We start from the raw sequence: 26,050 nt of genomic DNA on the forward strand, positions 1-26,050 counted from the left end.
GTGTCCAGGATGGAAACTCAGTGATGACTTAAGTGCAGTCAATCCTGTCAGACCCTACAGAAGTGAGGCCTGGTTGTGTTCTCCTGGAGAACTGCAGCAGTGCCAGCACCTCCCTGGGCTCACCCACCCTCAAATCTGCCACACTGGAAGGACCATGGCAGACAGCAAAGGCTGGGCTGACCCCCACCCACACATTTCCAGAGTTGTTGAGCTCTAAACCCTGCTTGCTGGGAAGCACAAAGTGATTTGATGTGATTTATTCACTGAACCCATGGTAGGTACCTCTTAGGTTGATGGGTACCTGTACACACATAGAAATAGGTGCACACATCACTATACCTGTGTATGGGAACTGATTATGGTATGAATGTTACTATCTCATACCTACAGCCAAGTCATTGTTATAATTGTAGTGAACCCTATGGAATTGCTTGGTAAATGTTAAAATACTCAGTGATTAAGTGCTGCTAAACTCTTTTGCACCCTTATCTTTGCATCCATACCTTGGCACACTTACCCCCTTTGCATTCCTGACTTTAGTGTAAATCATTCCAAATTGTTTCTAATTTAATCTTCCTTTGTATGCTTTAATCTGTGTAGTAAGTGAGCCTTGCCAACAAACTCAGTAAAGTCATGTTTTCACAAATTCACATTAAACCCTGCTTTTGCCAAAACCTTTGATAGTGTTTCTTTAAGTGGCCAAACCACTTGTTCACAATACCTATTTAGCTATATGCTGAAGTCACTCCATTTATTCACTGTTTCCCTCTTCTATGTATTGGTAATTTTCAGAGGGAAGGCAAAGCAAACTCCATCCAAACAAGAGCAAAATGTGCAGGGCCAGAGACTGGACTTTCATGACCCTTGTGGGTGCCTTCCAACTCAGTATGTTCTACGATTCTGTGAGATGCTCCCCCTGTGATCCCTTCCAACCTGAACCATTCTGTGATTCCATGCATACCTCTGCAGCAGCAATGATAAAAAGCTGTAATCAAATCCTGGATACACAGGGCTTGAAGGGTGTTAGAACATCTATGCGAGCTGCAGCAACTTAACAGCAACTGAAAGTGTAGTACCCTGGTGATACAGTTAGGAGTACAAGAAGCTATGGAGTGCCAATCTGGGGAAGGCAAAGATTGCCACTTAAACGCTAGGCCCATAGGAAGGACAGAAGATGGAAAGCATTGCCTAATTTTCCAAATTCAGCTTAATCAAATAACAGTACAGCCCATGATATTTTCATGCTCTGAATATAATTTTAAATTTAGCATTATATAATCAAGCTATCAGTAACAACTGCCAATATGCCGTAACTTCATATTAATCTAGCTTAAGGTACTTTTATGTATTTTAGTATCACTTAATGCCAATTTTGCAAACACTTGTTGTGGTCAAAGAAAATGTTTAAATGTTCAATTTAGTATTAGAAGTCAATAAAGCTACTCAGAATCTTAATAGTAAGCACATGATGAACTGAAGCCATACTCATAAGAATTATTCATAACAAGTAGGTCCACTTCATTCCATTAGATTGTTCACAGAAATACACTTTTTAAAAAATACATAGTGGAGGAATCCAGTCTAAAAATATATAGATTACTTCTGGCCTGTGCTCTTTTGTAAATTTTATATATTGCCACAGTATATAACACAGTGTTGAGATACAGAAAGAGATTGCAAAGTCTTAAATATTCACTGAGAAGTTGCCCTACAGCATGGGAAAACCACATATTAAATAATCTCTTCAGTAGAATATACACAGCTGTAAATAAAAAATCAGTGTATACTGAAAATATTAAACATTTCTGAATTAATGAAGTTAAAAGACAATTAAACATGGCCAAGGGCCTGTATAGGCTTCATGTAACTTTGCACAGTAAATAGAATAGTGGCTTGTAATTTCAGGGAGTCTGTCAGATGGGCCTCTTTTCTGTAAGAGCTTTCAATGTAGAGGAGAGAAGAAACACTGAATAAAGAATAAGTATTAACCCAACAGAAGAAGAAGAAATGCAGCAGAAAAAATATGAGCCTCATTCAGCATATAATCTGTATTTGGTCAATTTTTGTATTTAATAGCTAGCCATAACCTTAGCATATTGTAAAAATGTTCACTTAAAAGGCAGCTTTGAAATCACCAGCAATAGAAACTACACTTTTCTGGGCAATATTCCTGAACTTCAACATAGGTATGACCTCACATCTTGAGAAAATATTAGATTTTTTTCAGAAAAATACCTCTTTCTACTTTGATCTTGTCAAGGATTGCATTTTTGTCTGCTAAATCAGATTTGATAGCCATCTCTAGTTTAGCAATTTGCAGTTTCATTTGCTGTTCCTTTGATTTCCATTGCTGTTCATGGGTCATACAGAAGACGCTGTAATAAAACATATGGCATGTGAAAAACTTTTAGAAATCAGCTTCAGAAAATAATAAAGAAAAAAGCTTTTAGTGGCACAGAGACCACTGTCATCATGTCTTAGGAATTAAGTAAACACATGCTGGTCTGCTGCTGTTGAAACCAAGGCGCCTTTCTCAGGCTGCGGTTAAAAAACATGAAAGAGTTTGTGGGATGAGCAAAGGAACTGGCCTTAATTTAGAGATCCAAAGTCAAAAAGTTGGCAGCATGCAACATTTGTGGGACTAGAAAAGGAATTCAGATGCATATCCCAGAATAATCCACAACTCCAAACCTCAGCAACTGACAACTAACAAAACCATTCTTTCCGCATACAAAACCTCTTAATGTAGAGAACTGGGATCATCCACCTGATTTTTTTTTAAATCTGTGAAACATGCAGAGCATAAAGTCAGTTGCCTGTTCAAAGAAAAATGTTGACCACAAAGTGACAACAGTTTTCTCATACTGTAAAACAACAATTCTGATACTGATTAAGAAGCACATTTAAAGTAATCGTTCTCCTACTTTAAAGAAAAAAAAAACAGAGGTGGGCCGAGAAATTAGAATAACTTCTTTGCCTGCAACACATTATTTACTTGTAAACTACCAATCTATGTGCAATAAGGATTACATGGACACAGAACTAGAACAGCTGAAACCACAACAAAAAGTGTTACTCAGATTAAAACTAAATTAAATACATTACATAATTTACAGTGTAATTCTCAGTAGGCAAAAAGACAAAGCTTAGTTTTCATATAAATTAGACAGTGAGTGGTACAGTCTTCATATTACTATATTTGCATTCTCATTTACTGAAAAAATGTCAATCTTCACCAAGCACAAAACAGTTTATTCACTTTTGTACCTCATGAAAAATCAGTAATTGTAGAGTTTTGTAAACAAAAAAACTCAGTCCCTCAACTCTTTGGTGAAGCTCATCAACCAAAAAACTTTATATTTTACGTACATCAATGTATTAGAAATCTTCTGATATCTATTTTTTTATCCACCTATCCGTTCAAGAGATCTGTGTAACAAGCCTTGAGCACAAAAATAGAGAAAGAGATGCTGCAGAAGGGACAGCCCACATAGGTTCAGACTCTACATGCTGACTGAGTTCTGAGTACCTATGAGTGCATTTATATCTCATATATTTGAAGAATGACTTTCAAGAAATAAAATATTATAGCATGAACTATAAACTCTATAGGGTTTATATTCCTGATATGTATTATTCATTAAAAAGTTGTATATCCCTGTATTTTGTCTTTTTCTCATACTATATCTAACCTATGTACACAGTTCTCTAGGCACAGAGCATTTTATAGTGTGACTGTTTTCACAGCATGCATGAACTAAAGCAGAGCTTCTAAGTCCTGCAGTAATACATGCATCACTCTCCTACAATTTTGAAGGTAATATGCAGGCAATAAAATGCACTGAATCCACTACCACTCCACAGTATTGCAAAGGTACAGAAGACACAGTGTGTTCTCTAATTGCTTAGAGTTTGATTGACTTCCATAAGGAAAACATAACTCTCTTCAAAAGAAAAGAAATACTGTCAGTTTCCACACTTCTGACTAAGTTTTCAAGTTTGAATGACCACAACACCCAGTTATATGTCAGTTCATCAGCTTTAGGTACAATTACTTCACATAAGGATGCAGCCAGGTATTAGTTCAGTTTTTTAGAAGACTGTGCTGGCAGAAAAATCATTAAGCATTATTATTATGGTTGTTAAGAATTTAGATGTCTAAATGAAGAACATTTTAGAAGACAGGTTTCATCTGAACCCACATAATGCTAATGTTTATGTCAGTTTGAATTGAGTCCACGTGTGTTGCTTTCTTCTTTCAAATTTTAAGATTACATTTACTCAAATTAATGTGGAATTTCTTTCATATTTACTGTATTTCACTGGAGTTGAAGCCATCTGTGTAACTATAATGGTCAACCACATCTGGCACCATTTCCTTTGGAGGGACTTTAAGCATTGCTAGATTTGCATTACAAGGTCATATGAAAACAATTCCTCCAAACCTTTCATATAAAGGAATTGTTTTCTTGGATACTGACTAAATAATAAGAGTCAACTGACAAATTCATACTTGTTCTTTACAAACTTTTCAGATCCAGTTCTGCAGTCTTGGCTTTAGCAAAATTCCCATCAACGTCAAATAAATTTCCCAAAAATAAATCTAGCAAATAATGGGTTTATGCACCTTTGCCTCCATTTAAAAATTGAAAAAAAAAAAAAAATTAATTAAGTAGCACCTGTGGTCACTGTCCTATCTACTGCTAGCCCAGGTAAGCTCTAGTAAAGTTGCATTGTTCAAATAGGCAACCAAAAAAGCTGGCCATTAAATGGTGACTATACAATCCTTCTCTTTCTAATTTATTGATACCTATACAATAACATGGAATGATGAAAGATGAATCAGTGTTTAAATGAGAGAATATGAAAAGACAGATCATTTCAGTGAAAGAAACACCATAGTATAGATTACTGTGCTATAATGGAAGCTTATTTTCAATTTCTCTTGTTAAATATCTTTTTAAGTCATCCCATTACGTTTTTAAGGAGAACAGAAAATTTCAAGCCAAGATTGTTAAGTTGATTTATTAGTAAGAATTATTTCTCTGAATAAATGATCGAGAATAAACAAAAACATCATCAGAAATATTTATGACATGATCAAACTTTGGAGAAATCTCCAGCAATTAACTTAAGTGAGAGACGAGTGACCAACTCCTCCATACGAAACTCTAAATTTTGTGATTATACAATTGTAGCACCTCCTAAGTTAAAAAAAAAAGTTTTAAGCTGTTAAGTTTTTTAACAGAGCCGATGAAATACAGCAGAGCACCTGAGTTTCCATATACAGTCATATGATGAACAGCAGCCCGAACAGAGTTACATGTGTGCAAAAGCACAAAATATATATACACACATTACAGCACACAGTATATTAAGATCTATTAAAAAAGGACCAGAATCCAATTTTTTGCATGCAGAAACCCTAACTTACCTTATGCAGCTTATCATAGTTTTTGTTCAAGAGTTCATTCTCTTTTTCTGGATTGTTTATTCTTTCCTGCGATTAAAATGAAGAGAGAAGTTTCAAGTAATGCACAGCACAAAATGAAATTACAATGAATATGCAAACAGAAATAGCAAATAATTTTTAGGCAGTGTCAGGATATTATTTGTTCTTTTAATACAATTGTCTCTTAGAAGCTATATAAGATAAATCCACATGGATTTACATTAGGCCCAAAGTCTTTTCCATGCTGTTTAGATGAAGCTGAGAGTAGCATGTTGCAGTTGATCAACAGTATCTCATCACATTCCATCTTATGCAAAACAATATAAAAACTTGGAGCGCTGTATTTTTTAATTCCATTTCAGTAAGTAAATATCAGTATTAGCTAGGCCATGGCTTTTGCATAGAAAATATTTTTAGTGACATTATAGAAACTACACACCCTTGTTTCCAAAGCACTCAGTACAGCAGGATCTGGTTTAAAGACATGAGATACTGAAATCGAGAATATCTACTCTCCATGCATTACAACACTTAAAACGTTTGGCGAAAATATCTACGAGGCAGACTTGGTTCACGTAAAATACATTTATTTACAATAGGTAAAGCAGGTGGTAAAACTAAATATAAGTTGCTACAAAATGCAAGAAAAATCAAGTAAGTTTTCACAGTTTTATTCCTTATACATTGAAGAAAATGGGGAAGAAGCCATTCCCCATGGGATGTTTAGCCCTGTATCTGGACAACTTGTTAGGGATGACAGAAGTATCTCAGAGTCATTAGACAAAGAAATAGAAGTGACTGATTTGAACTGCTGTGTAAGATGTAACATTGTACTCTAAATCAGGGTCAAAGAATACTAAAAACTAGCCATACATGATCAATAAACCAAGTATTATGGGTTTTTTTCTATTAATAAACCACTTCTTTAGTACCAAAATTTATGTCTTATGCTTTAACTTCAAATATTGTCCAAACACTGGTGGTTTGGATCGGGTGTGGTTCACAGTTGTATGAAATACAAGCAGTATTTCAGTCAGAGGTTTTTTTGAATAGGATAAAAATATATCTAGTAGCAGGTCAGTCTTCTAAATAGTTTTTAAAGGTCTTCTTACATCTCCTCCATTGAAACGTATCCCAGCATTTCTTTTTTCCTTATCTGTATGCACTACCTAAAGTAAAAGATTCTAGTTCTTGCCCACAGCCTCACCTCCTCTGTCCCTCTGTTTGATATAGTTACTGATTGCAATTTGTCTTGAAGATGGAACTATTTTAACTGCTCCTCTTTAAGCTGTTCATTCAGTTCATGACCTTTCGCTAAGCATCATGGTTGGTCTTTAAGTTCTTTAGGCTCTATGAAAAGGAAGGAATATCCAGAAAAAAATAAAATAAATCACACCTAGTAGAATGCTACATCACAGCATATTCCAACCGTGGTCTATCTCCCTGGCAGTATTTAGTGTATATATTCTCAATGTGGTCAACAGGAGACACTCTTGATCCAAGTAATTGAACACATGGCTGGGGGAAGGTGGCACTCCTGGTGCCCTCATGAACATTAAACCCTCAGTTCAGTCATGATGAAAACAACCAAGAAATACATCTGTTCAGCAATTAAAAGATTTTGCTGTGGTTATGGTGGTTAGACATGCTGACCAAAAAACACCGCAGCAGCAAGCAAAAATGAATGTTGACCACAGTTATGGTAATCACAGAGCTTGCCACAGCTCTGTTAACCCTTACTTGTAGATATATAATAGTGCCATAATCCTAATACACTCAGTTCTATTTTCCTACTAGTAGTACTTTAAAAAGGGACTTCTGATTTCTTTTACACTTTCATTTATTTCAATGGATGACACTAAGGCACATTTAACCAATTTTAATATTAAATGAAGAATGCTGACAGAACCTCTATTTTCAGAATATTAGTTAATACTATAGTGGCTACATTCCATAAATGCTTTAATAAAGCCTCATTAATTAAGAATTTCAATGTAAATGATATTCAAAGTATGACTTGAAACAACAGAGTCCAGAAGCCAATCTTCTGTTTAATAAAATGAGTGTATGAAAATTTATGCTAAATACATATGTGTGTATAGGCAGTGCTTAATGATTGAGACAGAATAAAGTTAGCTTCAGTTTTTTCAATATACTATTTCCTACAAAGTAGTTATAATAAGTAAGTATGTTATGTGCCATCTAAACTAGAAATTTTGGATTTTACAGTTATTCACATTTAGCAAACACATCTCAAACATTCTAATTATTAGAAACGGGAAAACCATTGGATCCATTCTGTTATAACAAAAAAGAGCGACAGAAAACACTCATCCTTCTCCGAAATGCACCTTTCACTGTGAATATTAGAAATAATGTCTTCAAATAGTTTGAGTCCTAAGCCCGGGTTTTCATTCAGCTGCTGCCAAGAAAGGCAAAAGCACTCGATGTTTGTTGTAAATTATCAGAAAGTTCCATATGATTTAAAATGGAACAGTTTAATTATTGCTTTCCATTCAAGAACCCAAAAAGCCATGTGAAACCTGTCTCACCTGGAATTTACATAGCTCAGCCTATGGAAAACTAGATTTTAGCTGCTAACAGAAGAGCTGCTTTGGCAGAAAGGATATAGGTATTACACCAAAGAGAGGAAGAAGGCAAAGCACATAAAAAGCACCAAAGAGAGGAAGAAGGCAAAGCACATAAAAAGGTAAAAATGAAACAATATGGGGGAAAAAGGAATAGAACAAAAATCTAATGGCACAAGTGTGATTTAGAATACTACAGGGTAAGAGCAGTAAGAGGTTACAGGGAAACCTGGTGCTTCCAGCTCATAAGGCCAGGATACTTTACAGAGCTCTACTGCAGTTAGGATTCCCCTACTTACAAGAACTCTCCCATTTCCAAGCTGCCAATCATACCACCTCCGTGTGCACATGCTGCTCTCCAAACACATATGGCAAAAAGCAGGCAAGAGCTGTATAACTAAAACCTACTGAGAATCTGCCATGCAATTGTATGTTCACGTGATATTTTCATAAAACAGTTATTTTTATAAAAAATATTAATTACAGTAACGCTTTAAAATAATTTCTGTGAACATAAGAACATAAAAACACAAGTTAAAACTGAATCACTGAGAACAAAACAGCCAAGCCTCCCTAATTTTATCAAAGACTGATAAAGTGAGGGGGGTCTGGCACCCCTTTTCTTGGTAAATCAGTATATTGTAAGTCAAAGCTCTCCCTTTAAATCATCAGGAGTCTCTTTCAATAGCCAGACAACTCAGTTCATTCTTCACAATCTGCCTTGGATGACTTTGTAGATAAAAGCACTAAGACTTCCTAGACTCTTCTGAAAAAAAGCCCAAAATTTAAGACTAAAAATCCTTCCTCCATTTGGAGCAGCTTGAGAGAAGTGTAATATGTGGTTCATTTTCATGTACTCAGTGTTGATTCAAAATGTGTATATTTTTTTTCCATTTACACTGGCTTCTGTGATGAGAGTAATGTACTGACAAAATTCCAAATATGTCTTGAAACTGGAAAAACTTTCATTCTATTGCTGAAAGAGAACTGCTTTTCTCAACCAGTTGTTTACAGACCTTGATAATTTTCACATTGTCCTAAATGTTTAGTCTTCAAATTTAAAAAGAAATATATTATGAGCTTAAAAATACAAAAACAATTATCATATTAGTTTTGTTTTGAAAAGTTGAACTCGTTTTGCAAATCAGCTTTCTACAATTGTTTTTTCAATTCCAAAAATTTGAGAGATTTAGTGTGCAATGCCCAAATGAATTTCTTTTTCTATAATTGACATTACAGAATGTAGGTGAATAAACATACAGACACAGCAGCTTTAAACAATACATCAATATTTTTGATTATTGTATAAAACAGGACATGACAGAAAAAACTTCCATCCTATACAGAGATTATTTCTCCATTCACTTTTCCACCATCTGAAGTATTTGGTGCCAGCATTTTTTTGAATTCTCTCTTACCGTTTAAACATATCAAATTTTGCCAATAAAAGGGTCTTAGCACTTGTAACACCTGAAGGCTTGTACTCAAACATGCTGCAGGTGTGTCAACTACATGAAAATCATTTAATATTTATGTAGATATTCTTACAATTCTAAGATTACAAGATTTGAGGATGATTTGTATTAACATAAATTATTATAAATCCAAATAAATCCTTAACATTTGAAAAGGTATTTTCTCTTCCAATATTTATCAATTTTAGACGCATTGGACATACTGTCACAATGTACTCCTCTTGCTGGAGCAAGAGAAGGGACTACAAAGCTTACACATCTGTAAACCAGCTGACTACGTGAAATATTTTCCTTTTATTCTTCAAAATATGAATTGCTATTGTGTCTTGGCATTACCCAGTTAATTGTCCTTGCAGAAAAGATAAACACAGTCACAAATCTGAGATCTTCCCCAAGAAACAGGCCTAACTCTAAAACTATCATGTGTCTAAAACATGTTATCTACATAAATTAAAGTTGTAGTGAGTATAGACAGCAGCACTGTCTCATGCTAGCTATTTAAAAGCTAATGTAGTGGCACGTTTTTATTAATCTTGTTCCACACATCAAACAAAAGGGTCTGATGCCTTCAAAGGCCCCTTTTTTTCCTTTCTTTTTTAAGCAGGGGGCTTTTTTTTTTTTTCTTTTTAAGTAGAAAAAGGAGCAGATGATAGTGAAATTTATGATGTACAGATGTAAACTCCATAGCTTCTGACAGTCAACATTAACTATTTTTTCAACAGTGAATGAAACGGCATTTGATTCAAACAGGTTTTAGATATTATGGAGCAAATTATTCAAATTCAGAAGTGAAAAATTACTTTTGATTTGGATTATTTCAATTCTTGGAGTTTTAAGAGCTAGAGAAAGCATGCACAATTAATTACTTATTAGTGCATTACATTGATCACAATTTCTTTATTTATTTAAATAAAATATGTTTAAGAAATGTGCATTGCATCCAGGTATATGAAAAAGAGCTTGCTGTTGAACACTGAGATCTTTTCAGATTTCCTGGGTAAGGCACAGTTAATTGAGGAAGACTCTGTTGGGAAGGATCATTTTTCTAGAAATGAAGTCACAAACCAGTAGAATAGAAAACTATGATCTACACATGCTTCTCCCTCTCAGGTAGGTATATTCTGCTCCCTGAACATCCGCCCAGGTATTCGGATATTACTTAAAAATAGGGGTTATACAAAGATTTAATAGAAATTAACTAGTATTTTTCACTACAACAAATACGTCCCTCAAAGTAATGTGTGAATAGAAGTCAGACAAAGAAAAGGAACTCATATCCCTTTGGAGGTAATAACATGAATTAATGGGCAAACTGATCTAGCTTTATGCCTTGTACCACAACTGCAGAAATAAGGAACATGAACTCTATCCTTCCTTTAAACCTCATCTTCACGCTGGCTTTAAAAGTCTGAAATGGAAAACGAAGTTAGGAGAAAGTGACTCTTGAAGAAGCTAAGGATTATCTTTGGGGTTAATGTCTGAACTACACCAAAGAGACAATCCCTCTTCCAGACCTCTTATCATTTGGATTAAAAGCACATAGAGTAGAGTCCCAATAACAGGCTGGGGACCAGCTGTGTGGGAATTGGGCACTGATAGCAACTTACACCAGAAGGAAATGATTAAAGAAAGGATCTTGACCTCCACTGTACAAATTTATGCCAGTAAATCCCAGATGGCTAAGCTAATAAAATTGAGGTCTAATTAAACCACATCCCTTGCATCTTGTCTTTGCTTCCATATGAGCAGGACATGAATACAATACTGAGACTACTCTTAAGGAGTCCTGACTATTGTATTTACTGGATTACTGGCTCAAAAACTTCCATATTCCCAACTGAAAACCAAGCAAGTAAAATATATATCACCACCAAACTTCTCAGGGTCACTTGCCCTCTGTCTGGCAAAATAAATAAAAGGTTTTTCAGCTAATTGTTCTCAACCACAAATACACCAATGTCCAAGACACAGTCCCAAGCAGAGAAGAACATGAATGTGCAGTACTATCTAATAGAACTACATAAATATAATTGATTTAAGTAACACAGCTAATAGGTTTAAATCCAGAGTAACAATGCAGCAAAAAAATGCCAAAGGAATTAAAAACTGATGAGAAAATAAGTTTCTTTCATTGAAAAATCAGCTAAACAAAACAAAGAAAAGCACAAACATGCAAATACCTGTTTCACAAATGCAGTCTGGGATGGCTTTAAAGATATTTTAGGAAAGTACTATGAGTTATTAAGTAGTTTGAAGATACCTGCTTGCAAAATGATTTTATTTAGAATAAATGTTTTATCTTGCACACTGTGTACCATAGACATCAAATCACAAGGCTGTGGTTTCAGCCATCTTTTCATTATGAACAGTCAAGCTAATTGTAGGTAAATTTTGTACTTAAAACGTGTTTAGTCTAATATTTCATAGGCCAAGTTTGTCCCTTAAGGCAGACTTATACATTCCTGAAAGAATTCCCAAACAAACTGCAATTAAATATGGAAAAAAACCATTGATTGCAGCCACATTACAATAATCATCTCAAGAAGTGCTGCACGTCAACTCAGCTCTGTTATGTAGCTCTTGTGTTAGACAGAAACTGCAGTGAAGCTGCAAAAGCAGCTTTAAAATAATACTGGATTTTTTGTGGATATAGGACTCAGGATAACCAGTACCTCCCTTCCTTATTGATGGTGGACTAACGATTAACTGTGGCTGCTTCACTACTTGGTAACTACAGTTATTTCAATCACAAGAACTTCTTAAACATGTAGCAAAACAAAGAATGTTTTCCTAAAGGTTGGCAGAAGCGGGCTGACAATCAAATAGTGCTACAGCAAAGAGATTGGTGGGAGCCCAGTCCTTTTGGCACCACACAGCTCCTAGAGAATGTCAACACTGTCTTTACGTGGTTACGCACCAGGATGACAGCCACGTGTTTTCTTACAAAACACATGAAAAAGCTGCTAATAATATCAAAATTCAGAGACATAAGCTACAAAGATGAACTAAGATGACCTTATTGGTCACCCAAATAACCAGGTTTTTCTCTAGTATTCCAGTATTGACAGTTCTCTCTCTGCTGATACAAAGATTAAAAATACGAATGGCACAAAACCTGTAGGATTATACAGACTGTTCTAGATAGCAGTTACCACACTCCCAAGAAAGCAAGCTAATGAAAGTGTCCTAAATATAATGTTCATGGATCCCTTTAAGTTCTGGCTCCGTGCATTCACCATAAAAAATACATGACTTGGAAAACATGATGATTAAGAGTCTTCAATAAAGTATTCTGGTGGCAAAATTATAGAGTACACACTATTCTACATATGTACTGGTGGACATTTTTCAATTTATTTCCTACTATTTTCAGTCAAACATAGAAACTCTCAAATACTAACGTATCTTCCATCAGGTTTAAAACTAGAAATAGACTATAAAGGAAATACTTTCAGAACTTAACTCATAGATAGTAACTTAGGTCAAGTATCATGGTTTGGATACAAGTAATTTGATCAACATAAATAAGAATCTGCACTACTTTAGAGCCTGGCTTTATTTGAAGATTTTTTTAAAGCTGAATTTTAAGTGCAACTTTACTTTCAGATTCCTTAAAAGTTTTCACATAAATATGGTCATTGACATTGAATTTAAATGTTATCTTCAGTTTCTGTCTGCTGTACTTGAAGAAGAGTGCTCATACAAAAATGAAGCACAGAAGTTCCTTGAAATAGATTACTTTCAAATAATGAAAAAATATTTTGAATATTTTCTGAATTTACTGTAGGCACAGATTGAGACATTATTTATGATAACAACTTATTTAACCTATTTAAACTATATAAAGGAAATTCTGAATAGGGGAGACTTATGACTCTGTGAATAATTTAATAGCAAACATTATGATGTATTATTTATGTAGCACCACTGATGCACAAAAGAATGCTCACACATAATAATGGGGTCCCTCCCATGAAAGGCAGCTACAGAACTGATGACATATTTCTCATCAAGGAGAACTTCCAATGAAATCAAATGAGTAAGGACTGCAAGATCATGCCATACTAGATCCTTAACACAACTGTGTTACACAACTGTTAAAGGTAACAGCCTGAAACTGAAACAGTCAAAAAGGGGAAAATACATGCAAAACTGAAGAATTCTGCACGCATTTATTGCAAAAGTAAAAAAGAGAAAGAAAGAAAAAAGATTTAACTAATAGAGGCTTTATTGTGAACACATTCTGCATGCATGTTTGCCTCACTTTGCTGCACTGCACGACTACACCTAATTTGGTACTCTACCCTTATACAAGGCCAATAATTTGCTACTGTTGCTGGATTCCAAATTATTCATGGGTAATGAACATTAAATTGTCTGTTATGAACTTATACTTAAAATTTTGCAGGAATTATATTGAAGAACTTTTGCATCAATTTGCTATGGTATTTTTAAAGCAGCCAAACACAAAGCAGATACAGTAAGGTATATTTATTCTTTGTGGACTTTTTTTTGTCTCTTCATACCCTAGAGACAGCCAAGCTCTCCTGAATTTTTCCAGGTGTATTTTTGGATAAGTGTACTGCATGTTTTCTGATCTGCACTAAAGATGATTTGAGATGTCTGATTGAGCAATCTAAGAGTTTAGCAGTCTTCAAAAAAAAAGAGAGCACAAACTCAACATTAGTCTGTTTGGTTTATCATCATTGATCAGAAGGGCAGGATGAGGACATATGCAAGACAAAAACATGAAATAGTCTATGTTTAATGAATATTATAGAAAGTATTCTCTGTCCTTATGGAAGACAATGCTACTGTGTTCAAGTTCTGAGTATTGGTTACTAGAATTCTTGTAAGTCTTCACCTTAAGAAAATATGTTCAAGAAATTGCATATTCAGAGCACTCAAATTACCAGAATCCCCTCTGGTTTGGACAAGGCCTCAGAAAACAGACAGGCACACTAGAACTTCTATGAAATTCCTGAACATTGTTATCTGAGCTGGACCATCTGCGGACGAGTTTGCCTTAATCAATATGGTCCCAATCCTACTTCTGCACAGGACATCTTAGATCTGGATCTGTTTTTACACCAAGATTACACCCATTCTCTCATACCAACATTTGATCTGTACTCCCAGAACCAAGTTGCCCTCTTCTATCTGGTAACACTGGGCCTGAATAAATTTATTATATTTCCACTCTATTTTTGCATTGTTAAGATAAAAACCAAACAAATTGATTTTGGGAATAAAATTGCCCAATTAATGATACGAAGTATAAAAACACAGGTGTATGATAATTTTCAAAACTTGCACTACAAATAGATTAGAGATGCAAATTGGTAGAAACAAACACAATTTTTATCTAAAAACATGAGAGTTTTTGCTGTTATCATATACCTGAATCAATGTAATAAAAATGAAGACTGGTGTGAGAGTGTAACTGGCCACCACCCTGACCCATAGTTTCTGGAAGTTAAGGAGACAATTCTTCTGACTCAGGTTTGAATCAGGGCTGTAGCTGTTGGGGTTTTTTTAAAACACATGGTCAGTTCAGTGTAATGGTTAACTGAGTACAACTACTTCTACAAATGTTCCTATGAAAATATGGAAGTTTTAAAGTGTGATTTCCAAATGTAACTACAGCAAGTAAAGGCCTGAGAGGGAGCCTGCAGAAAGTCTCAACGGTAAAAAGCACTGTTATAGATACCTACATTGTAGTGTTTGCTTTTCAAAGTGCACACGTGTGATAGATTTTTCAAGTCTGCATTGCTGTGCACACATGCATCGAGAAACTAGAACAAACCTTGAAATTAAAAAAGGAAAAACATGTGCAAACAAACCACAGATGTGAAACTTTGTTATAACATGAAAACACTAAACTTTTTCATATACTACTTTTATAACCCTTTAACATGTAGAGAAGTTCTACTAAGGAAGTCCAATGATTTTAACTATTAGAAAACTTGCCTGATAGCTACTGTCTTTTCAAATCTGCACTTTTGTTTAACCCCAACTACTGTGGAATGTCATAATAAGGACTTCAAAGGCAAGGAAGTTATCATGACTGCTATAAATAAATACAAGAACAAGGGGAAAGAACAATCTTTCTGCCTACAGGTACTATTATTGCCCACTGATGAACAAAAAGAGTATGGACTTGCTACAGTGAAGCAATTGTTAGGGATATAAACCATTGTTTTTAATAAATGTGAATTACACCTTTCCTTGTGTGCTCTGGCATACCAGCAGCCTCGCTCACTTTTCTGAGAACACTGCTAATAAAAGATTGAACACAGCTGTATGGACAAGGTCTGTGGCCTGGAATCTGGAGCTGCTGGTCAGCTGAAAGGGGAGGCTTTCATTTTGTTTCTCAAGCTCATGAACTTTTTCTTGTCAATGCACAATCCTTTCTTCCAGCTCCAGGCCTGACCCAGCCACTTGGGGCCGCCACCAACCTGTTCAGACTTTTTTTTTATCATTAACAAGCTGTATTAACTTGGTGGTCATTCTCGGGAAAATAATAAAAAAGATGAAAAAGAATGTGAAAAGTCAGCATAAAAAGCATTCTGTTGAAAGGAACATAATCACTGTGAAGACTTCAGCATAGAACCTGAATAATAAATTTCAGGTTTTGATATAACTATTACTGCCTGTGAAGAACTCTTTGAAGATAATTGAAACCACTGTGCAGCAATCTGCTTTATAGCACTGACAAATAACAGTTTCCTAAGGCTTATCATTTAAGGTTAGTAAAGGGAGGACACATATTTACTCCATATGGCGCTTAAATGTAATTTTTAACGCATGACCTTATATAGGAACCTCTGCACGCTGTTAAGTAAAGTTACAGATTTGGGATGTGGTGGGGCATATTATAAAAGCTGCGAATCCACAGAACATTCAACTATTGAAAGAATGCTAATAATATGCAACATTCCAATTATATATAATTTCTAGTATTTTGGGATTTAAATATATATTTCATGTCCAAAGTGGCTAAAATATATAGGTGGAGATATTTAAGAAGGTACACCGGAAAAACAGACCTAACAGTTCTCATTACCATACTCAATTTTACACTTGGCAAATATTTCCAGTGTGCTTTGGAGAAAGAACGGTTAGCTGCAGAATATCATTAGATACAGAGGGTATGGTTGTCATCTGTCTTTAGAAGGATACAAATTTTGCTTTTGGTATCTCAAGCGTTGTACCTTTGATTTCCCTTGGTTCTGATAAACATTGGTAAGCTAGAACAAAAGGCAGTGAGGGCACATGGGGGTGATGTAACATGCATGAACAGAAAACATACCCAGAAGTGAATGCAAAAAACTTGGCATATAAAGAAAGAAAAGGTGGCTTTGATGAGAGAGACAAGTTCAAGACTTTACAAAGTTGGTTGCACATCTTTGAGACCTGTATCTAGTTTACAGGAAATATATTTTTGAAGGCCCAGAAAGAAAACTGAAAATAAGGACATGCTTCATTTGTTTAAAGGGGCTTGTTTTATTTTTTTGTATACTTGTGGACAGAAGCTTCTACTTAAAAGAACAAAAGTGAAACAAAAAAAAAATCCCTAATAACTTCAGGATGTCACAGAATGTTACTTGCCTGTAAGCAGGTTTTTTGTTTACATGGAGTTTTTTCAATGTTCTTCCACTGCAAATTCATTCCAAACTTCTAGTTAAAAGGGTTTTGGCAAGGAATGCTGGAAAAGAAGTTCAACTTGAGGAGTTAAGTTTTTTCCCTAGCAAACACTGTATTTTTTATTTTCTGTGCCATAAAGTATTAATTCAGGTATTCCAATTTGAACATTCTGTGTAATGCTACCTAAGTGGATGATGAGTGCATTTGGTAAGACATCTAACAGAAACACAGGAAATGCCCTTTGGAATAAGCAAACAATTCATCTGTTCCACCATCTTGAATTTGACAACAGCCTGACAGAAAAGATGGAAGTTATGTCATGCTGGTCAATTTGCTCCTGACTCACTGAATACTGAGTCAAAAGGAAAGAATGCTTTGGACTTTAAAAAATTATGAAATGGTCCCACCTACAGAAGCAATATTTTCAGCTGCCCTTTTATGAATCTGTTAGCCCCTGACACCACCATGTTTGGATGCAGCATGACTTAATTAAGTACATCACAATGTGAGCACAGAGTCACAGTGCTTTTGGATTAATTAGCCCTCCTGCAATGCAGTAATACCATGAACACTTCTGCTGAGCCCACACTGGTTTGGCAAAACAGCACTAAGTTTAATAATAGGGGTGGAATCTCACTGTATACACAGTTTTGATTCTAGAATGAAATTCCTGATGAATCACTAGGCTTCTACAGCCTCTTCTACAGTTCCCAGAACACTCTAACAGCATAGCTCTGAACACAAGGTACCAGCTCCAGTGACAGACAAGGAAACATATACATGGAAATCTAATACAGTCCACCACAAAGACATACATACACAGACATGACCAGAAATTAAAAGTAATTAATTCCAAAGAGTGATTTTTGCTACTGATTTAAAAAGTGTTCTGAGAGAAATCAGCATTTTCAATTTGTTGATGTTTTAAAGGACAAAAATATTACTGTAAGCTAAAATAAAAGTATCAACCCCCATACCTTTTAGTTTTCTCCTCTTGCTCATTTGCATGCCGCTTGAGTAAGATGTGAGTATCATGTGCCTGAAGAAACCTGTCCTCCATTTCTTCTTGACTGATTTGTTACCTAGCTTGTTGAGCTTTTATATTCTGTGCAGTTGAAGATTCTACCCAAACCAAAACAACTTTATATTACCTTCAATATATTCAACATGTAGCCAAAAGTCAAAACTCATTTTGAAATACCGAATCCCCCCAACTTTTCAAGTAATTTTATGTTTTACACTTGTACAAGTCTGTTAATTTTTTTTTTATTTATAGTCATTTTAATCACTTCCTTTTCCCTTCCTCTTACAAATTAAAAAAAAAAGCAATTAAAACTATACAACAACCTGTTTTCATACTAGACAACACAAAGGTAGCAGTTTACCAAGTAACCAGGTTCTGCCAAAGATACTATCTCAAAATAAGCATTACCTAAGGGATTCTTTCTAATATGTTCCAAAGTTAACATATTATCTTGAAGCTTGAAAATATTAACTCATAATTCTTTAAATTTACTCAGATACAAGACTAAGCCCAGTTGTTCCATTCTAATAGCAGCTGAGTAACATAGCAGAATTGCATAATAATTTTCCATTTTGTGAAATGGATCTGGCCTTGTCCTCAATTCAGCAAAAAAATCATCTTTTCTTCTGGAAGTATGAATGTTACAGCTCAATGATATTTTCAGTTTTTAGCATCTCACAGCAACTCCCCTCTTATAACAAGCAACTTGAACATTGAATGGGTCACAGCATCTTTCACAATTTAACCCAGATTTTGAATGGTATTTGAACTTAATTTTGTGAGTGGCAACATCAGAAACATTTTTAGAAAGAAACTAAAGAAGCCACTGATCAAAGTCTGTAGCTGTAATAAATAGCAGCTGGTACAAACCTTGTAATCCTTCAATTCCAGCTGGAGTTAGACCTGCATGTCTCACAGGCAGGTCCCCCACAGTTACATCAGCTGCAACAGGCATGGCTTATCTAGGAATAACAAAATTCAAATGAAATTCCTCTTCATCTGTTATTTAAACTGAGACTAGAATGAACAATACACCATATGAAATGAAGGCAAAAGTTATGGCAGATTCACTGAAATGACAGACTTCTGAATGCTCCTATCTCAACTAGATTGCTCAGAGAACAATCTAAACTCTGAAGTTCTCAAGTTTAATTTTATGCCAGTTTTAATCCATTCACAAGATACACTTTTGTTGTGCAATAGCTCCAATTCTATTTAATATATGTACAGTTAGCTTTCTGAAATTCTAGCCGTGCTGTTTTCAAGAATCTTTGGGCTAAGGCCATATTTCCAAGTGGATGTGGGAAGGGGACCTACGGGCTTTTTGTTTAATTGTTTTTTTTTTTTTAATTGTTTGTTAATTTTAAGAGTGGTAAAAGCTTAAGGCATTGAATGGTAGATGAGTAATGCCATCTTCCACGTTTTGAATGTAACTCTTTGAAACAGGTGCTGGGGGTTATGAAGTCATTCCAGTGTTGCCTGGCATCCTCTTAGTCTTCTTTCAATCACTGTCATAAAAGAAATTAGTTTTTAAGACAGGAAGTCTCCTATGAATGATTCTTATAAATCTGAACATGATTCTATCTTGCGGCAACAGAAAGCTTAGCTACATGACAAAGTGAGGTTAGCAAAGTATTACTGTGAAAGAGTACTACATTTGTTTTGGTGTAATATATGAACATACTTCTTAAAAACTGTTGTTTCCTTCTTGTCTTCTGGTGCAGAAAATTACATGTTGGTCACAGAGTCAAGTAATGCTGAAACAACAGGAAAAGGAGAGATGTGAAGTCCTTTCAACAGTCTTACCCCCAAAACAATTGTTACACTCTTCAGGTGATATAAATCCTTAGTCAATCCAAAACCATCTAAGGAAAGCACTGGAAATTAACAGTGATGCTACAAGAGACTTGCATCAGAAGCCACAAGCGACATGGTACACACAATCAGACATCCCATGCAATATCTATTAATTCAATCATAATCAAAAGTGCTGCCTAAGCTTTTTCTTCCATCATAAATAACTCTCCTTATGGCTTTGTTCTAAAGAAACAAAAGGGATTAATGGAAATTTAGTTTCCAACAAGTCACTCTTGCTTTTAATCTTTTGGTTTTTTCATCACTAAAATTTATGATAAAATATTATTTCCAGACTTCACTGTTTATGAATAAACAGGAACACATTTTTCTTCCATGTGGAACAAATGTTTCCTTATCATGACCATAGAAGTGAACTGAACTACAGTTGTAGACTTGCAATATGGTTGTAGTTTCAATGCTGTCAGTGACAGAGAATACTACTCTGTAATGCTGATGTCCACACCACTCAGCTAATGGCACAACTGGCAACCAATGCAAACACATATCCTCTGGAATCCAGCTCCTCAGCATCCTTGACTGTTTGCATTGCTCATACAAAATCCTCCAAACTTCTTTGTAATTTGTTAAAATCTATCTGCAGTCATTGGCTTCACTCAGGTCTAGGTTCATTACTGTGGTTACTATTATATGTCCCTGTACCAGTATGGCTACAGCAACTGAGATCAAAGGGAAGCAGACATTTTACCTCCAGAGGATTAGCTAAATTTGGTTCATGGTGGTAGCAAGGAGAAGATGCTACCACCATACATCTTTCTAGAATGTGGTTGTCCTTGCTTTCACAAATCAAAAATGACAGAGGCTTTTTCTGGGCATCAAGAGCTAAACAAGTATTTTATCAGCACGACTCCACAATGTCTGTGATCCATCAAAATCAGGCTTCAAAAACTCCAGAACAGTAACAGGCACAAACAAACACTACTGGTTTTCACTATTTGCTGAAGAAACTTTAATATGGATATCTACCTGTTATCTTCAGTATGAGAGAAATCTACTAATTTAAAAACAGAGACAAAACAACACATGCTTATCACTCAAATAAACAAACAACTCTTGTCAGTAGTAATCCATTACTGGCTGCAGCAAAACGAGAAATACTTGAGCTGTAAGTAAACTAACATTTCAGAGATGCACACAAAGCCAACTTTTACTGGCAACATGACATGATTTAGAGTGACAAAATAAAGCAACTTCAAATCTAAAGTGTCCTGAAAACTTAGAAGGTGAAATTTTCAAAAGGAAGAGGAAGAATTGTTTCATTTCCATTACAAAGTGTCAGAAATTAAGCATTCAACTATCTTTTCTGTCCTGGGCCACAGAAAAAGAAAATGAAAAAACCAACCATATTAATTGGGTTTATCAGATACAGTGGTTTTAGACAGAAATAGTACAAACATGCCTCCTGGTTTTAGGGAGGCCAAATATAATTACAGATTTAGAATCTGGCTTGGCAACTTATTTGGCTGATTAGTAACATACCCATGTCTTTAATAATCACTAATAACCACCAGTTATGCTGCTGCTTTGAGAGAGGACACTTCAAACATCAAAGCATGTGTTACATATGTTACAGTTCCTCTTTGAATATTATCTGAGTGTCAATCACAAACACTTAAACAAAATTACTTTTCCTTGCAGTCCAGTTCCAGCGTTATTTCCAAAAGCATATGAGATTTCTCCACCGCATTCTGTATTACTTTTGAAAGCATTTCCAAAGCAATTACATCTGACAAAAGTGTACAGCAACACTGCTAGAGAAGTTATGGTACTTAAAAGTGCAGCATTTCCTAAAAGAAAGCTTAACAATGTGAGAGAGATATAAATTTGTATTTGCATCTGGACAGATCCACATGTCATCCTCAACCTCAAAAACTTAAACTAGGCTTTATTTCCAAGAAAGGATACCCTACAATCACTTCAGCACAGATTGTTCCTCAAAACTAGAGAACTCAATGTACAAAGAGAGGAATATTCCCCATATCTCTGGGATTAACCTGTAAGGACTTCAAGTTAGGTATAAGCAAGAATTTTCAATATAACTACTAAAGTTAAAGAAACTGTAACTCTTACACACTTCACTACTTATAAAAGTGGTTCTATCACTACCTGTATCTGAAAATTTATTACAAAAAACTGCACACAACTTTGCACTGTTATACAAGTCTGACACTAATAAAATTAATACTTAGCAAAGCTCATGCTTTAGGTTCAGATTCTCATATAACTCACAGAAGTGGACTTTTGTATCAACATCCTTCAAAGGTAGCAAACATCCTTCAAAGTAGAGTGGGAATTACTTAATTTTTTGAAAGTTCTCAGCCAATGCGCTTATAAGTGACTTCCAGAGAGGGGGTTTCTAGTAAAATCATAAGAATTACAACTTAATTGTTTCAACACGGTTTTTGAATTTGAGTGTCAGACATGGCCAGGATGATCCTTTTGTTACAAAATCCTACTTCCCCGGTAGAGGGAATTTAAAAAAGGAGGTGGGAGGGACCACCCACCTATCTTAACTCAGCCTATGTTCTCCCTCTATTGAGTCCTTGAAATATACATGTTTGCACTTTATTGGTCTTGTAATCCAAAATAATCTCATTTATAACTTGGTAGAAATACACATACATATCATCTTTCAAATATCATGTGTTGCAGTGCTGTGTGTTTTGGGAGGTGGACATGGGAAAAAAAGAGAGAAGATATGGAAGATGTTAGGAAATGGGATCACAACATCCTGCTGTTGCTTGATGGAAGAAACATCTCTCAGACCTGTAAGTCCAACTTCAACACAGAAAAATCAAAAAAACCGTGTCTTGCCTTCAACATACTTTACAAAGCGTCCAATTTGGATTCAGCCGCGCCAGTTGCGGCGGTGACTGACAGGGCTGGAAGGGGCAGGCTCGCAGGGAAGGCAGCGTTCGTCTCACGAAGGAACGCCTACACCGCCCGGGCTGTCCCGCCCTCGGGCACAGGAGCTCAGCTCCCCTTCAGCCCAGCAGCCTGGCCCGGTACAAAACACAGACCCACAGGGCTACTTTGAACCACACGCTGAGGCTCCCAGCCTTTCCCCGCGGGCACCGAGCGAGGAGCCTCTCAGGTCTGGAACCGCCGCCCGCAGCGCGGGTCCCGCCAGCGCCGCTCCTCGCCTGCCCGGCCGGGGACCGCCCGCTCCAGGACACGGCGCCACAGCCCCGGGCAGCTCCAGCGCCCCGCTCCTCCCCGCGCCGTGCCCAGAGGAGGAGAAGCTCCCCCCGTACTCACAGCCCCCGCCAGCCCCGGGCTCGTCAGCGCTCCGTTAGCGGCTGTCGCTGTTGCCAAGCGGGCCCTTCCCCTTCCGGGCCGCCCTGGGCCTGCCGGGACTTGGAGTTCGGGGCGGGGCCGCGCGCTGCCCGCGAAGCCGCGGTCCGGCCGCTGCCGGCGGAGCTGCGCGGGCTCCCGCGGTGCCCGGGGCGCTGCTCCGCTCCGTGCGGACGGCTAAGGCGGCACCATGAAGAGGAGAGCAGGGGAGCGGGAGAAAGAACTGAAGGTACCTTCCTTTGCTTCCTGCTCCCCGCAGCCCCGAGGAGAGCGTGTGCCCGTGGCCAGCCCTCTCCGCCGCTCGTGGGGCTGTGCGGGGCAGAGCCCGCCGGGGCTCCGCTAGCTCCAGTGCTGGAGCCCCGAGCGAGGGGACTCCGAGGCCGCCGCGCAGCTCGTTGTGAGAAGGAAGAAGCCCCGGCCCCGAGCTCGGCGGCGCGGTCACGGAGCCGGGGCTGAGCTCCGCACGGCCGCGTGTGCCCAGCACCGCCCCGCGCCCCCAGGGGCGCCGCCGGGGCTGCCCGGGCAGGGGGCTCCGCTTAAGCTGGAAATGTCCGATCCCCCCTCCCCTGAATGAGGGGCACCTCGTACAGCGCTAACAGGAGCTGGTGGTAAAGGCGTGTGCCATGTGGCCAAGATATTGCAATTTAAAAGAGAGTTCTGTGGTATATGGAAAAAATGATGAAAAGACTGTGTGTTTGTTTTTGTCGAAACATTCACAGTGAGATGATGCACTGTGTAACTGCGCCTAATTCTTAAATTTAAAAGTACTCTACACTAAGCCTGACCTAAATAAATATTTTTAAGTCTCTTACACCACCTGAGCTTTATAATGTTTCTGTTCTTGTTCACGTGTTTAGATGCACTGTTGTTACATGCTTACATTGAAGATGTTATTTCACTGTCTGTGGAAGCAAACAAGAGTGCTGAATGTTTGCTGTTTCAGGTGCCTTTGAAAGGCTTGTTTTGCTACATTGTACAATATTTTACTTCAGCCCTTGATGGTTGTTGTACTTCTGCTGATTTTGTTTACAAAACAGTAGTATTGAGAAGCAGTAAGTGACTTGTTTGAAAGAACAGTACTGGTATTAGAGGTGTTAGTGAAAGGAAAGCTAATTCCATTTTAAATTTAGAAAATGCCAATCTCATACACCTGAGCAGGGAACATGGTGGTTTTGGTATTGCTGTTAATTTCCTATTCAGTATTAAATATACTATACCCCTCAAAGGCAGGGAAAAGGTCTGATATAAGTTTGCAGCTAAGTATTTTACTAGAAAACTTTAGGGCCTCTTTGCTGTAGTAAGTTTCATAACAACTCCTTGAGGACTATCTGGTCATTTTGTCTTTCTGCTATCTCAAGTGCCGAGGGACGGCAATTTCAGTGTTACATTTGTATTCTGCCCTTTCCATGTGTGTCAAAACATATGTAGATGTTCTATCTAATACCTTGTAGAAAAAACCTCAACCCATACTTTTTTTAGCCTGTACATTTGTGCTGTCCATCCAAGGGCCTTTGTCTTGGCAATGGGTCTTGAATGTATTTGGGAATCATTTGCATTAGGAGAATAATGGCCCTTGATAAGATAATTGATCAAAGATACCTGTGAGGGGTAAAAGGATGGTGCTGTGAACTACATTGGCAAAGGCTGTAGGAGGAAAGGCACTTGAAGAGGTGTCAATGTATGAGAAAAACTCAAGGTCAAGTGCAAGAGTAGTGCTATAGACACAACTCAATGTTGTGTGTGCACAGATAGAGAAGGATGAAAGAGAAAAGATTCTTACAGTGAGTTTGAAGGTGTCAATACTTACAGAATGCCTTAGAGGGATGTTGTAAGCTGGGTGCTACTTGAGAGAAGCTGTGTATATTGAAAGTGAAGCAAAATGAGCCTGTAGAATGTCTTAGAACAAAGGCTGCCAAAGGAGAAAGCAGCAATGGAAAAGGAGGGGATATGCTAGAAGGAACGTAAGCGGGTTTTTTTTTTTCCCATGGAAGCATCCTCATACTGATTATTTTCTACAACTTAATTGGAGATGTAATCTCTGGGCTCCTGGCAGCATGCCAAGTCACCCTTCAGTCCTTGGGTTTAGCCATTCCTAACTTATGTTGATCACCTGAGAAATACTGAAGATAAAGGAACAGTGTCTTTATTGTGGTAGTTCTGCCAAGACTTCCATTTAAAGACTTCCATGATTAAAATATTTTTTAGCGACCCAAATATTAGTGAGGTTAACCCAACTTCTTCTGGAGAGTAAGATTAATGAGGCCTACTACTGAGAGGGAAGTGGTTGGGTAAGGACTGGTTTGGATTATGTGTCTTCTGGCAATGTCTCTTGTTTTCCAGAATTAAATCCTGAATAAAAGTTCTTGTTTTGCTATAATTGTGTACAGTTAAATGCTGTCTGTCAGAATCCCACTGATTGGCTTTTGCTTTGTAATTATGTAGTATGTTTTTTATATATGATAAACTTTTCTCTGACTTTTCTTGCATATAGCATGTTTTGATTTATGCTGTTGTAGAAGAACATTTCTGTTCCAAGTACATGTGGTAGAAGTTCTGTAGAGTGCAGTGCTGTCATACAGCAATTTCCACTTTGCAGATCACTCAGCTGGGTTGAGTAAGATTAAATGTGTAGCAGAAATGAAATTCTTTGTGCTAGTCTTGGTGTTCCAAGTCAAGAGAAGGAGGATGCAAATTC

The 26,050-nt window shown here is 37.0% G+C and overlaps 2 protein-coding genes across 4 annotated transcripts in view; one reads left to right on the forward strand and one right to left on the reverse strand.

Annotated features, from left to right (window-relative positions):
* Positions 1-23,254, reverse strand: part of RPGRIP1L (RPGRIP1 like) — a 49,281-nt gene extending 26,027 nt beyond the window's left edge. Inside the window, 12 exon segments of the mRNA XM_053987765.1 lie at positions 2,236-2,379; positions 5,437-5,500; positions 6,660-6,772; positions 6,775-6,802; positions 8,967-9,090; positions 10,829-10,923; positions 15,736-15,869; positions 15,872-16,026; positions 18,140-18,284; positions 19,057-19,148; positions 19,871-19,943; positions 22,887-23,254. Coding sequence (XP_053843740.1) covers positions 2,236-2,379; positions 5,437-5,500; positions 6,660-6,772; positions 6,775-6,802; positions 8,967-9,090; positions 10,829-10,923; positions 15,736-15,869; positions 15,872-16,026; positions 18,140-18,284; positions 19,057-19,141 — 1,087 coding nt within the window. The 5' untranslated portion in view covers positions 19,142-19,148; positions 19,871-19,943; positions 22,887-23,254.
* Positions 23,255-23,454: 200 nt separating this feature from the next.
* Positions 23,455-26,050, forward strand: part of FTO (FTO alpha-ketoglutarate dependent dioxygenase) — a 221,981-nt gene continuing 219,385 nt past the window's right edge. For all 3 annotated transcript variants that reach the window (XM_053987132.1, XM_053987138.1, XM_053987136.1), the window contains exon 1: positions 23,455-23,584. In XM_053987132.1, coding sequence (XP_053843107.1) covers positions 23,546-23,584 — 39 coding nt within the window. In that variant the 5' untranslated portion in view covers positions 23,455-23,545. The remainder of the gene's footprint in view (positions 23,585-26,050) is intronic.

This window comes from Vidua macroura, chromosome 11 (assembly GCF_024509145.1).
Source record: "Vidua macroura isolate BioBank_ID:100142 chromosome 11, ASM2450914v1, whole genome shotgun sequence".
In the NCBI taxonomy this organism is placed as follows: Eukaryota; Metazoa; Chordata; class Aves; order Passeriformes; family Viduidae; genus Vidua; species Vidua macroura.